At 40.5% G+C, this 14,954-nt stretch overlaps 1 protein-coding gene and 1 long non-coding RNA gene across 2 annotated transcripts; one reads left to right on the plus strand and one right to left on the minus strand.

The window, feature by feature from the left end:
* Nucleotides 1-350: 350 nt before the first annotated feature.
* Nucleotides 351-14,922, plus strand: LOC124879029 (C-type lectin domain family 4 member E-like). The gene is made up of 11 exons (XM_047383295.1): nucleotides 351-440; nucleotides 544-606; nucleotides 2,711-2,824; nucleotides 3,533-3,610; nucleotides 3,835-3,930; nucleotides 10,213-10,266; nucleotides 11,435-11,548; nucleotides 12,104-12,181; nucleotides 14,240-14,394; nucleotides 14,479-14,603; nucleotides 14,682-14,922. Exons 1-11 carry the CDS (start codon nucleotides 383-385, stop codon nucleotides 14,860-14,862), a joined length of 1,116 nt encoding a protein of 371 aa, XP_047239251.1. The 5' UTR covers nucleotides 351-382; the 3' UTR covers nucleotides 14,863-14,922.
* Nucleotides 14,179-14,799, minus strand: LOC124879031. Its single transcript, XR_007040935.1, has 2 exons — nucleotides 14,658-14,799; nucleotides 14,179-14,496 (listed from the first exon to the last, which is right to left on the minus strand). It is a non-coding gene; the product is annotated as an uncharacterized LOC124879031 (long non-coding RNA).
* Nucleotides 14,923-14,954: the final 32 nt, after the last annotated feature.

Genomic DNA, 14,954 nt, shown 5'->3' on the forward strand with positions numbered 1-14,954 from the left:
CTCCTAATGAATGAAATCATTGTTTAAAAACTGCTGTTTGTTTTTATCAATATTAAAATTAGTTTGATGATCTGATTTTTTTTAATTTAACCTTTATTTAACCAGGATAGTCTCATTGAGATTAAAAACCTCTTTTTCAAGGGAGTCCTGGCCACATTTTAGAGACTAAAAACATAAACAGAAGAAATTTGTAAACAGTTTTTCACAGGACTGTAATAGTGAGACTGGACAACTTCCTTCAACTTTCAGCATTTTTGTTTCCATTAGTGGGTTATTTTGGGATGTCCTGCCTCCAATGTGTGTCTTCTTTAACTTGAGGAAGCTATAAAAAGCTGACAGGAACTTTTTAACTGTATTTCTCCTTCAGACTTGCAGCAGGACGATGCCTGAAGCGGATATAACGTACGCTGATGTGAAGTTCATACGACCGAGGTCCAGAGGTGAGCATTTGCCCACACATCCATCCACCCATCCATCCATCATGTTTAAAGTTTTTCCCAGAATCTGTACATATCTCCATCAGAGCTTCATATTTCTGCGCAGATAATGTTGCATCAGAAGACATCACTTACTCTGAGGTCAAGATCTCAAACAACCAGAAACCAGGTTGGTAAAAAGAACATCAGTTCATTCAGAAAACATGGAAACTGGCTGAAATGATGGAGTTAGATCCGCCAGAGATTCGATTAAGTGATTATTGACTCATTCTAAGATTAAGAGTACTCATACTCGCTCTCGTACTTCCACTTATCTGGGACCGGGTCGCGGGGGCAGTAGTCTCAGCGGAGACACCCAGACTTCCCTCTCCCCAGACACCTCCTCCAGCTCCTCTGGGGGAAGGCCGAGGCATTCCCAGGCCAGCTGAGAGACATAGTCCCTCCAGCGTGTCCTGGGCCCCCTGGGCCTGTTCAAGACACAACCCACCGGGACGAGGCCCAGGTGTTCCACCTCCCGAGAGAGGCATCCAGGGGGCATTCGAAACAGATGCCCAAGCCCCCCGAGCTGACTCCTCTCAATGTGAAGGAGCAGCAGCTCTACTCCGAGCTCCTCACCCTATCTCGAAGGGAGTATCCAGCCACACTGCTGAGGAAGCCTCTTGTATCTCAGATGTCGTTCTTTTGGTCATGACCTAAAATTCATGCCCAATGGTAAGAGAAGGAGACAGCTGAATGCCTTCTCCAGGTCCACAAAACACATGTGGACCAGTTGGGCAAACTCCCATGAACCCTCAAGCACCCTGTAGAGGGTGTAGAGCTGGTCCAGTGTTCCACGGCCGGGGTGAAAACCAAACTGCTCCTCTTGAAACCGTGGTTTGACTATCGGCCGGACTTTCCTTTCCAACACCCTGGCATAGCCTTCCCATGGGGGCTGAGGAGTGTGACCCCCCGGTAGTAGGAACACACCCTCCGGTCCCCTGTCTTGTGAAGGGGGACCACCACCCCGGTCTGCCAGTCCAGAGGCACAGCCATGGGGATAAAATTAAGGGTTTAAGCATAATTTCAGTTCTTCCTATTTGATATTTTTATAGAAAATTAGGTCACACAAAACTGTAGACAGTGTCATACAGAGTAAAGATCATATCTACATTTTGCAGGAAATTGAGAAATAAGTGTTTCGTGTTTTTCTAAAATGAGGAAGTACTATTTTTTGAAACACATTTTCACTGTGAAACCTCAAGTCTAATAATTGTTGCATATAAAGCTTCCTGATCAAGTTACTTCTTCTCCTGTGAGTCCAATGTTTTATTACTGCCTGACCTCACTGTCCTGAAGAAAGATGGAGCTCTGCATGCAGACACAGAGCCTTGCAGTGTCCTTCAGTGTATTTTATTGGGCAATTAGGTGATAGACAAACAGAAAGTAGCACATAATCGTCAAGTGGAAGGACACAGATACACGGTTCTGAAAATCTGTAGAACCGCTTTTTGCTGCAGGTCCAGCTGCAGGTCTTCTTTGGAAAACCGCTCAAGGTCAGTTAGATTGGATGGAGAGTGTCTATAAACATGTGTTCTCACACAGATTCTCATTTTGATTTATGTCTGGACTTTGACTAGGTCAGTCTAACTCATGAATATGCTTTGATCTAAACCATCCATTGTATCTCAGGCTGTATGTTCAGGGTGGTTTCCTGCTGGAAGTTGAACCTCCACCCCAGTCTCAGGTCTTCTAACAGGTTTTCTTACCTCATTGTCCTTCCCATGGGGGCGACACGGTAATAAAGTCACTGTTGTCTTGGCTGGTTGAAGTTAACAGCAAAACCTCAGAGAGGCTCATGTTGGTTTGGTTATCTCACCGTACTAGAAGATTAAGGCCATCAGGGTTCATCTGTCCTTCCATATGTAGCTTTAGTTTTGGAGTTGGTCTCTGGTTTTCTGTTGTTTCCACATAAAGTTGATTTAAACCCTTCAGTCTGGTTAATGTTGGTAACAGACTGACTATTGCCACTCATTACTATGAAGGCAGACTGTTGTTACCATAGGGTTACAGGTTTCCACTGGGTAAGTTGAATTAATCAAACCAGTAACTGCTGGTCGGAGGTCGGCCACCAGAAGAACAATTAGGAATCCTGAGATTCTTTAAAATAAGGTCAAAATGTCATTCAATAAACGCCTGAAACATTCCTCAATAAAAATACAGATAAACATATTTATTTAAAGGAAATCACTGACATTAATGCCAACCTGTCTTTCTACATCCATCCAACTGTTCAGCAAATATCCAACAAGCTGGGTCCAGCTGGAGGTCAAAGGTCACCTCAGAGCGACTGGTTCTGCTGGTTCTCATTGCGCTGTTGGTAGCTGCTCTCATTGCTCTTGGATTCACATGTGAGTTTTATTTTTGTATTCTATTGGCTTTTCAACCAGCAAGTGTTTTATTTCTTTGTGAGTAATTCTGGTCAAATAAAATCTGACTGGGTTTCAGAACCCATCAGGACCTCTGGTACCACTGAGGCCATGACTCTCTGAATCTTCTCTTTATCTCTGTGGTGTTTCTCATGAATGGATTTCTATGACCTTCTTCCTTAGTTTGTCAGCCATAAGGTCTTGAATGGTTGGTCCGTATCTGCAGGTCCATATGGATCTCAGCCTGGTTTCTCTCCACCACCCTTAGATATGTCTCGTACTCTGACTGAAGGACTTCTGGCTCATCTTCTCCACAGCCCTGTCCGCTGTTGCAGCTTTTTGCTTCTTGCTCACTTTGTCCATCTGTAATGTCCTTCCAGCTAGTCTTCTCCAAACACTGATAGGATTCCTCAGCAACACTGTATCTGCTCTGAAGGTCCCGGAACAGTATTTCAGTTAGTTTTAGGTCTGTACTTTGACTAGGCCAATGGAAGTCCTTCACTATTAGCTTTTTCAGCCACTCTGTTGTAGATTCAAGCAAGACCTGTTCAATCTTATACTGATTTTCTAATTGTCATGATCCTCATGTTGAGGCCTGCAGGGTCTGTGGAGAAGGACCCTGTAAGGTTCAGATGAACACATTTCTAATTGACCCACTGTGATTTTAACTGATGTTTTGTCTTCAATCAGTGTTTGATAAGATTCAGATGAATCAAACAGTCCAATCCCTGAAAGAGGAGAATGAAGCCCTGAGGAAAAATCAGTCAGGTAAGACCATCAGGGTTTGAAGGTGTCTACAAGGTTCAGCCTGAAAGTCTCCTTCAAAGTCTTCAGATTAGATACAAATCTGATTTTAATGAAAAAACTGCATGGAGTTTATTAGATGCAGAACTATGAATTTTTTATTGTTTCTGTATTTTTCAGTTTTGTTTTCTTCAGCTGTTCAGCAAATTCCAACAAAAGTCACAACTTTGATTATCTTTATTTCATAGAAATAAAACCTAAGAATGCAAGTTCTACACCCACATGTCCACCACCTCCAACATTTCCAAAGCCTCAAACATGTCCTCCATCTCTCGGGGTAAAATGTAAGTTTAGGATTTGATCTGAGTCCCATTTCTGTCCTCTAATGATGTTAAAGAGACTTTGATGGACTGACAGAGGCAGGAGGTTAGATTGTAATTGTGTCATGATGTGCTGGTTTTGGGTCGGACCAAAGTGTAGAGCAGAACGAGGGAGCCGCACAGTGAGTTTTAATAATCATAATTAACAAAAGACTTACAGACTGGCTGGACACAAAACATGGCAGGGAAGATGCAGGGTAGCATACCCGGTAGATATCAGGAGGAAGCAGTGGCAAACAATGAAACACAGAGAGTTTAAATACTGAGGGAAGTGGAGGATGGACCAATGAACTGAGGAGGATAATCAGGGAGAGCATTTTGAGTATTATTGCATTTCAAAGTCACCAAAATGACTGGAACTCATCATTGGCTTAGATCTGTTTTGATAAGTAATCAGTCTATCTTTAATTAAATATTATAATTTCATGGACCCAAAACAAAATCTATGGCTTACAGGCTTCAGGAGTCCAGGAACCACAGGATGAGTACTACTGCATTGAACAATGGTGTTAACTTTCTGCAGAGATTGAAGGATTGGCTAAATATATTGTTTCTGCTTGGACAATAATCAGATTTAAAATTATTAGTTCACAGCTCCTAATTTACCTCAGATCATATTTGCTTCTAACCCAGTTCATAAGAAGCTTCAGACAAACATTATGCTAAAAAAAAACCAAGAACAAAACAAAAACCAGATCTGTTTTAAAATAAAGAAAAAGCATGCTTAAAAAACGTGTTACTGTGGTGGAAAATAACTCCACGGTTCTGAAGGCCTTTTCATGCAGAGTCTTTTAGGAAACATGAGATTAGTTTAATTTTTGTGTGGTACCACTGTCCAAACAGATTCTTTCTAAATAACCCAATTTTTTCATACTCATTTTAAAGGTTTGTTTTACCAAGGAAAATGTGTTTAACAAAACCAATTACTCTCAAAAGTTTTAAAAGTTTTTATCTGGTGATATCTTAGAAAACAACAAGTGTTTTAATATTTCTATGCAACACAGAACTGATCAGGTTTCCTTTCCTTCTCCAAAGGGAGAAAAAAGGACCTGCAGAACCAAACCTTTCATAGTTTTTTGTCAGGATCTGATATAAGGTACAGTGTAAATCAACACGCTGCATAAATCAGAAGAGGAAGAAAAAACTAATATAACCTCTTCCCAGCAGCTGCTGTGAAAAACAATGAATTTGTACTTTCCATAAGCGTCAGTTAACACTTGTGGACAAAAACTGCACCAAACTGTAAATACTGTGTCAGAGACTGTATGAAGACCATCTGCAGTAAAACTAAGCCTGTTTTAATGAGGTCTCTACCCATTAGATTTATGGGATACAAACTCTGACAACAGAAAATAATACCTGAAGGAGAAACCCATCAGGTTTTACGCATTCGCTGGGTTTTAAAAATGCTCCTTCATCAGATCTGTCCTGAGAATAACATAGAAACACATGGTTACTGCTGAGTTTTGGAGATATTGTAACTTCCTCTGCTTTTTAATAACTTTTAATAACTATAATAATTGACCCTGAATATTCCACGACGAAAGAGAACTTGTTTCTCTAAAAGAATTAACTGGAAAGTATCAAATGAGTTAAGTTATCACCCTTTTAAAGATACTTTTCTAACCCTAAAATAATATTTTAACCCGCTATATCTGTCAACGTCAAGCAAGCGTCACATGAGCAGCGGTTAATAAGCGTTCTTCATTGCAGAAAATAGGAAAAGATTTAGGCAAATGTGTCTGTGTTTGTACGTTACCTCCATCAGTTTCTTAATCGCTCCAGAGTCAGACTGTCAGGCACACAGTCCTCTATCAGTCCAAAAAACAACCAGGCCCTTCCCAGGTCTGTTGGTGAGACATTCAATCATTCTTTGTCCACTTTAACTTCTCCAGGAGGGAGAAAGAAGAAACTTTGCTCCGGTTTCTCTTCTGCCCGCATAAGATGCTTTCAATATAAATCCAGTGTATCGCTCTTCTGGCTCTTGCAAACAGCATGGATCGTTGTCCATCTCAGAGGGTCCAGATTTCTTCTAAGTTTCGTTTTTTTTCCTTGTAGAAAGTCACACTGCGATTTTCAACATGCAGGAAGGCAGATCTCTCTCTTTCAGGCCGTGCTGGAGAAGCGTCTCTGGTGGAGTAGCCTTGGAGAAGGGCAGGTTTCTAAAATCCAGACTCAAAAACGCAGATGTTGAACTCAAATCCCATATATGTGTGTATTTGTGTGTGAGAGAGACAGAAGAAAAGTTTAGTATAGGTTCAGATTTTTGCACAAAGAAATATTATCAGTCAGTCAGTCAGTTGTCCACCTGCCTGTCACTTCCTTCCACAACATGAACTATACTCCTTTCTAAAACAACTTTCTTTTCAACTCTCTAATGTCCCTTTTCACTTTTTACCTTCTTTTCCGACTGATCGCAATATTTAAGACAAACAAAACTTCCTTCAGGAACGTTTGAACTCTTTAACTCCTTAATTGATGCACTCTGTGCTTTTTAATCTTTTCTTATGTTTTTTTATTTATTTTTCCATCAACTGTTTTACTTGAAACTTTTAAAACTATTTAACTTATTTACACTCAAATTTCCACGCTGTGAAAAACCAAACTTATCTTCCAAATTAAAGCACATTTAACACAATCATCCCCACTTTTTCCTTTCATTATTTTATAAATCAGAGTCTGAAGAAGGAGACAACCCTGATGCCTCAAGGTTCAGGAACCATTTTTTTTTACCCGTTCAGCGGCACGTCTGCCGTCTGGCTTTTCTCCTTTATGAGGTGTAGAAAATTGCTAAAAACCACCCGCAAAACCCTGTGTTCTGCTTTATCCCATCGTTACCAATGAGAACCTCCCTGCCATTCCTTAACAGGGTAACCGGGCCCTCAGCTGATGTCCTCCCTCTCGCAACTCTGGAACCTAATTAATTAATTAGGAGATGATGGTTAATGTGTAATAAAAATAATAATATACATTATATCATACAGAGCAACTTCTCACCCAGATATATTTGAAGACAAATTGTTCGGATCTAATCGTCCAGAAGCCGCAGGCGGACATGAGGACTCCGATCCGTAAAATGGAAGTGGACTGAGAACAACTCTCAGGCTGGCCAGGCGTCCGTGTCCCCGTCCTGCGGTCTCCTCTGGCACGTTAGATCCTGTTCGTGACGCTAAAATTGTTGTGAAATTTTCTTATCAAAGTGGATAGAAGTTGACTCATAACAAGAGAAAATCCGGACTTTGTCTTTCTAAGTTTTATTCAAAGGCATTCAGCGTTTGAAGACCCTGAAACTGAGGTTAGTCAGTGAAACAGAGCCCCGATCAACATTTACACACAGTATTTATACCAGAACATGACAGTTTTATCTCAACACTTCAAAGAGTCTGTGTTTTATGACCCCAGACCCTTCTCGGGTTCAGAGGTGACTAGGTTACCTAGGAACAACCATCTACTCTCCCTGAGGCATCACCCTAACAAATGCCCTTAACCATTAAACTTCTGATAATGACTTTTACAGCTTCCTCCTCTAATACAGAGGTTCAGGGGAGTGAGGTAAACCAAAGGTCATACACTGTGAAATGCTTACTGCAAGAATTTCCATCACAATACTGAAAGAGGACAGATATTGTCATGGCAACAACATGCCCCTTACCTCTAAAGGGATTTCCTGTACTTAAAGGGAACTTCTGTAAAAATGTTCAGAGAACTTCTGTTTTTGTCTTTCAGAGATGAGATCAGGTCTAGATGTTGCTTGTTCAGTCATGCCACTTCTAACACATTTGTGCACATGGATTTCAAATATTAATTTTAACAATACTAATAACAATATAGCAAAACAATTTTTGTTTTATAGAATATAGTAAAAGTTAGGATACCCCCAGATTTAAAACTACACACAGGTGTATCACATCAGGAGTTCATGGTAACAACATCATTCCTCAGCAATTTGAAGGTTTGTCCTGTTTTAATCTCAGTTATTTAGTTTGGCGCTCCTGACTGTTGAAGTGAAAGTGAACACCATGGTGACATCTAAAGATCTGATCTGAGGCCTTCAGAGAGAAGATTGTTGCAGCTTATGAGTCTGGCTCAACAGAATTTAAAATCGCCCGTTTCACTGTACAGAAAACAGTCTACAAATGGAGGACGTCTCGGCGTCCAAGCCAGTTCACCCTAAGAGCAGGTCGTAAGGTGCTGCTAAAAGAAGTCTACAAAAAACAGAATATGTTCTCAGCAGGCTTATGCTACTGCTGACATGAAATTTCATGCCAGTGCAACGAGAAATAGACTGGACACATTTAATTTTAACTTGAAGGTCATGCTGAGGTTTGCCAGAGAAAACATAGGCAATAATCAGAAGTTGGGAAATATTGTTCAGTGGAAATGTGAATAATTTGGACATCAGAATAGAGGACATGTCTGGCATTTATCAAATGAAGCATTCCAGAAAAAGAATCTTATACCAATTTTGAAGTATGGAGGTGGAAGAGTCATGGTTTGGGGATGCTTTGCTGTAGCAAGATCCAGGCCAGCTCAGCATCTTAGAAACCACCATGAGTTCTATCACATATCAGAAGGTGTTTGAAGAAAATGTGAGACCATCTATAATTAAATTAAAGCTGAAGCAGAACTAACTGTAATGAGAAATTGTACATTTTGAATTGGAGTTAACTAAGTTCACAGTTGGGGTTCCTCAAGGCGCTTTTCTTGGGACATGTTTCCTTCAATGTATACATGCTCCTCCTAGCTGAGATTGCACAGTGCGACTGTTTGCTGATGACAACTTTATATTTCTGTGTCATCACATGACCACAGTCTGTAACAGTCACTGAATCATTGTTCACCACATCAATGAGTGAGTGGGTCAGAATTACCCACAGAGTAATGCACAAGTGTCAAAGACAGGTGTCATTGATTTTGGTCCCACAAATGTGGAGGAGGACATTGGCCAACTAGACACAATTAGGCTAAAAACCATAGAACACGTCTAAAACCCAGGTTTCTGAGGGATTTTAAAACCACTTGGATGGTCTATAAGGATAGTCTATATGCCTCTTAGACATATTTGTCAGGTATGACCCATGTAGACCCTTCAGGTCATGAGAGACCTCTTCACTCAGTGTTCCCAGGGTGAGAACTAAACAAGAGGAAGCAGCCTTTAGTGTCTGAGCTCCCCACCTCAGGAACAAACTGCCTGAAAACCTGAAAGAGAGAGAAAATGTTGGCTCCTTTAAATCAGGGCTGAACACAGCATTGTTTCCTGCATCACAGGACAGAAATCAGAGCTACTATCATCTCTTAGCTGTCTCTTTTATATTTGTGGCTTCTTTTCATGTTTTTATGTATTTCAGTTTACTTTCTCAAAGTATTTTGGATTATATTGTGTATGAATTGAGTTTTACAAATAAATCTGCTGTGCCTAAAATGTTTTATTATTAATTAATTTATTTATATGTTGCCTTAAATAGCACAAAAGTATTTGAGGAGGAAGGACAACACTAAAGGACCACAAGAGGGGAGCATATTGCCATTTCTTGGTTAAGAAAATTTTACTATGAAAACAGTATTTTAAATAAAATAAAAATGGACCAAGAGTCAATTTATGGTATTAGTTTCACATAACATAATAAATTAGTTTTCTTCAAAATAAGCAGAATAATGAGAAAACAGACAGTAGATAAGGCACCCTCCTCCTCAACAGGAAGTTTCTTCAGCAAAAAGGTGTGAAACTTGAAGGTGACGGACAGATCTTCTATCTGAAATGTCCACAGAAGACAGAGGACACGCTGATGGTGAGTTTAGATCATGTTGCGTCAAAGAAACTCTGAGGTGTTTAATTTGCTGTCGAGTCAAATTTCATTAGAAAATGTTGGGTTTATATTTTAAATATAATATATATATAAATATAAATTTGCATCACAAACAGGTAATAGTGTCAATACATTTTTTCTGAGGATGATTCATATTAAAATTGTAAGTTTTAAAGTTAAAATGTTCATTTATTTGAATAAAGACTTCAGGCAGTTTTAGATAAAGTTAATTTAAAAATGATTTTTTTCATTTAGTCCTCATATAAATTTCCCTTATTCGCATATCTGTAAACTAATTAAACTTTCCTCCTCTGAGTATTTATTGAGCTGAATTGAAGGTCTGTATTGGGTCAATAAACCTCTAAATGTGTCCAATTTAAAGGACAGACATGAACCTGATAAACGTGAAGAAAAATAAAATGATTTCTTGTCCCCAAAGATCAGAGCTGTCCCAGTGTCCCCATGATGAGACGCCCACAGAGCTGTGAAGAAGGTAAGAAGGTGAATGTGATGATAAATCAGCAGGAAAGTGAAGAAGCATCTGCTGAGTGGTCTTCATCAGACAAACAACCATACTGAACACAAACATTTAACATCTGAACTGGAAGAAAACAGCTTCATCTGAGACTACAGGACGAGTTTGCTGCAGGATCGGGTCAATAAATGATCATTCACAGGGTAGTTGAAATTACAAAGAAAGAACACATTTTAGGGTGTAACGTGTGGGGAAAATATGAAGACATAAAAGAGTCAGGAAGTGGTTTGAATGATGCCTGATAAACATCCTGTATCATCAGTTCAGGTCTGGGGGGGGGGGAAACAGAAACCCACAAATTTATACTCTTAAAAACGTTCTCACTTCAGTTTTTAATCTGACAGACAGCAAAACAGCCCCCTTTCTCACAGGACTGGTGTCATCATACTGGTTTCCAGTCCATCTTAGAATCCAGTTCAAAAGTTCGTCATATGGGTCCCAGCCGACCTCAACATCCTTCCCATGTAGACAGAACGCTGAGGTCCTCACGTAAGCAGGGGCTGAACATCCCCTCATGCAGGATCAAATCCAGCCACGCTGAATGGATCTTTTCTCAGTTTAAATGTTCATCATTCATTTATCTTGGCCCATTTTGTGGCAGATTTACTTATTTATCCGATTAGTTTTTGATTTACGTTTATTGTTAATGTAACAATGATTTTAAGGCCCGTTCAGCCGCTGAAGTCAGCTGAAGACATTTTAAATGACCTCCAGTTAATCCTAATAATTATAATCTGTGTTCTCCTCCAAACACTCAAGGTCTCTAATCTGTAGGACAATCTACCAGAACATTAGGGCTGTCCAGATAATTCATCATTACCTTTAGTCCCAACGAAACAGCATTCTGGTTTTTATTCAGCAAACTATAATTTACTGTTTATTTTTTGTTTCATTTGATTTTTTATTATGTTTATTGCTGATTTTAAACTTTATCTTGGGAACAGGTAGATGTTTGTAAATGATTCAGATGATCATCAGGTGGCGCTGTGGGTAGCACTGTTGCCTTGCAGGAAGAAGGTCCTGGCTTCAAATCCTGGCCTGAGATCTTTCTGCATGGAGTTTGGATGTTCTCTCCATGCATGCATGGGTTCTGCTTAATAGAGATTCTCCTCTTGATGCTCCTGAGGTGAAGCTGCTGCCTCTCAACATAAAAACCCAGACAGAACCTCCAAGCTGCTATCAGAGAGAGTGGTTCTGGGCTCCTTGCTGGCTGCTGCTCTCATCATCGTCTTCAGACTCTGTGAGTCCTTCCTGATGGATCTGATCTCACAAATGTTATTTTCTGTCAATAAAATGAGCTCAAGGATATTCTGGCTTAAAAACAATCATTGCTCCATTCAACACCTGTGAGGTTTGAACACACTTTTGAATTTTGCTGTATTAATTGATGACAAACTTGAAGTTGGAGGTTTGGATGAATAAATAACCTCAGGTGAAAAGGTGAAAAGCCTTTTTCAGAAGGTAAAGGAAGGAGATGGTGCATTTAAGGTCCAGCTGGACCTTATTAAACTAACTAGAATAAGATTTTCACATTTAATCTATCGCTGCAAATCTGAATGAATGTTTTTGTTTTTAGAAACACCTAAAATATTTGTTTTCACATTATTCTGAATAAAATGTAATTTTTATTCTATTTCACTGCTTTTTGTGTTTAATATCAAGATGGCTGAAATCCTGAAACATCTAAAAAATGTCGAGTTTCTAATGCATCAACCAGAGAAAGCCCCTTCGAGGATCTGAAGGATTTTTATCCAAAGAAATGTTTTATTCACACGCTTCTTTTTCTTTTTATTAGCGACTCATTTTGTGCAAACAAAGAAGAACCTGCAGAATCTGACTGAGGAGAATGAAGTCCTGAGGAGAAAACTTGCAGGTTGGATATTTTAGTTAGTACATCTCTGAGATCCAGAATAAATGTTCAGGAAAAGATTTTATTCACTGCGGCTCTGAATCCAGACTTCTTCATTCTCCCTGATACAGGCATTTATGTGCAGAAGAGTTTGTGTTTTTACAAAGAATATTTCAGTTAAAGTTATTCTGAGGTTAGTAAGCATGAAATAACTCATGAACCAGACTGTCAATCAGAGACATCTTAGTCTGACCTTGCTACAGGAGCCTGAGGACACGTCTCCTCTCTGAAAACATGGCCATTCATGCTGGAGCTACATGTCGTGATACCTGAAAATCCTCCCTAAAAACTCAGGGGGCGGAGCTCCTGCCAGGTGTTTCTTCAACTTTATGCAGCATCTCTGAGACTCACATCTATATGACATGATCTGGTTTTATCCTTTTTTTTTTACTTTTTATATTTTTAAATCATGTTTCCAGATGTGCAGTAAATTATGGTTCAACATATTTCTTATCAAGTGGGTCTGACCTCCTCTCAGACATCTGTACAGTCACACTCGTCTGAAGAGGACAAGCAAGGACTTGGAGGAGCTGATCCTCATCCCAGCTGCTTCACACTCGGCTGCCAACGCGTCCAGTGTATGCAGTAGGTCCTGGTTAGAGGGGCCAGCAGGACCACGTCATCTTCAAAAAGAAGAGATGAAATCCACCAGTCCCCAAACCAGACGCCCTCCAGGCAGCCCTTGGCTGCGCCTAGAAATCCTGTCCATGAAAATTATGAACAGGATGGGTGACAAAGGGCAGCTCTGCCGGGGTCCAACATGCCCCAGGAACGGGTCCGACTTAGGACCTGCTCTGGATGGCCCCTAACAAAGGGCCCTGGACTCACTACTCCTGGAGGAGGTCCACAAAGCACACGTGGACCTGTACAGTTGTCTAATTTTACCTGCTCCACAATAAATGAAAAATATAATAAGGAAAGTAGAAAAGAATAAATGATTGTAGGTCTCAGATGTTTACAGAATAACACTGTGTGACCCACCATCGTCAGTGTTGACAGCAGCATGGGCTGGTTCCTCTCATCCCTTCTTAACTCTGGTTTGGACCTGTTAAACCATTTTAATAGCATGGAGCGACAGTGAGAGGAAATGACTCCCGTCTGACAGTAAACCTCCAGCAGAGTCCAGCTCAGTGCCAAAACCAACTGGTGGTTTCAGTAGGGAAAAGATTATAAAACACACTTTTGGTTCCACTTATTTTGGTTCTGATCTCCAGTGTCTGAGAGCAGGACCCCAGATCAGACCCAGATAACTCTAAGCGACCTTCTGCTGGGGGCAGCACAGTGATGCAGTAACTAGCAACAGGCTGCTGGTCTTTCTGCGTGGAGTTAGCATGTTCTCTCTGCAGGAGGAGCCTCTTAGATCATTCCCTTAGTGCAGGATTTATCTGAGCTGAGTTTTACCAGCTGCTTCGTTATTTGAAAGGTTCTTGTTTAAATGAAAGTCCGATTGTTTCTTCTTCTGAACAAACCATTCCTTAATCAGCCAGATTTATTCGAGTGGTAGACATCTCAGTTCACAAAACTTCAGACAGTGGATAAGCAAACGTTTAAACTAAGGTTGCACTGATATGAAAGTCTGGGCCGATATTAATATGACCGATAACAGATATTATATTTACCTCTCTACCCTTTCAACACCGGGATAAAAAGACATTTCTTCTCTGCTTCAGTTAAACTTCCACCAACCCTGCAGCTCATCACGGTTACAGGACCACAGATACCACATGAACATCTGCTGTTAATGTCGGCCCAGTTTTACTTATCGGACCGATACCGATGCAGATAAATCTCTAGTTTAAAGCTCCAAACTCTTCATCTCTTCGTGGAGACCATCCCTTTGAATTCCAAACATTTCTCTAAAGCAGCTCATATCCAGAACCCAAAAACCCAGTCTGGTCCTAGATCAGTTTTGGATCAGAATGGTTACCTGAAGGTTCTCTCAGAAGTTAGCAGAACAGACATGGAAGGTTTTGTCTTTATTTGGTTTGGTTCTGGATCTCCACATTAAAACATGTGTTGCAGTGTTTGAAGACGGGCCATCCTGTGAGAACAGCTGGGTCCAGTTTGAAGGAACATGTTATTACTTTTCCACGAACCAGTTTTCCTGGGAGGAGAGCAGGAGTAGATGCAGGGAAGCAGGAGCAGATCTGGTTAAGGTCGACAGCAGAGAGGAGCAGGTCTGGAACATGTTCTTCTGGATCACATCTATTTAATCTGATCAGGAGAACAAATGAAGTCAGATCTTCACGTCTTCTCTCCAGCATTTCGTGAGGAGCCACCTGAATGGGAAAATGAAGAGCTTCAACGACATGTTCTGGATCGGACTGACGGACTCGATGGAGGAGGGGAGATGGTTTTGGGTGGACGGCTCAGAACTCAGTGAAAGGTCTGACCTTTTGTGAGAACACTAATCACTGTGAGGTTCTGAGCTTTTACTGACCCGGTTCTGTTCTGCCCTATGCAGTTTGTGGTTTTGGAGCAAACAGGAGCCGGATAACTGGACTGAGGAGAACCCAGCAGGAGAGGACTGTGTGAGGATGGGGATGGAAGGAGGAGGAGGACCGATGAACAACTGGTACGACAAGAACTGCGGCGCTGCTCAGAAGAGGATCTGTGAAAAAAAGTCTGAGAGACGAGAAAAATAAATAAAATCCAAGAGATTATTTTCAAATAAAGATTAAATATGATAGAAATGTTTCATCAAATTTATACTAAACCAAGTTGAACAGTGAAAAAC

This window comes from Girardinichthys multiradiatus, chromosome 13 (assembly GCF_021462225.1).
Source record: "Girardinichthys multiradiatus isolate DD_20200921_A chromosome 13, DD_fGirMul_XY1, whole genome shotgun sequence".
Taxonomy (NCBI): Eukaryota; Metazoa; Chordata; class Actinopteri; order Cyprinodontiformes; family Goodeidae; genus Girardinichthys; species Girardinichthys multiradiatus.

What these genes read in the sequence shown, in the direction of transcription:
- LOC124879029 (XM_047383295.1), top strand. Translation starts at nt 383, where the DNA reads ATGCCTGAAGCGGATATAACGTACGCTGATGTGAAGTTCATACGACCG. An exon ending in CCCACAGAGCTGTGAAGAAG is followed by an intron (nt 10,267 to 11,434) that starts GTAAGAAGGTGA and finishes GATGCTCCTGAG; the next exon opens with GTGAAGCTGCTGCCTCTCAA. An exon ending in TCGACAGCAGAGAGGAGCAG is followed by an intron (nt 14,395 to 14,478) that starts GTCTGGAACATG and finishes TCTTCTCTCCAG; the next exon opens with CATTTCGTGAGGAGCCACCT.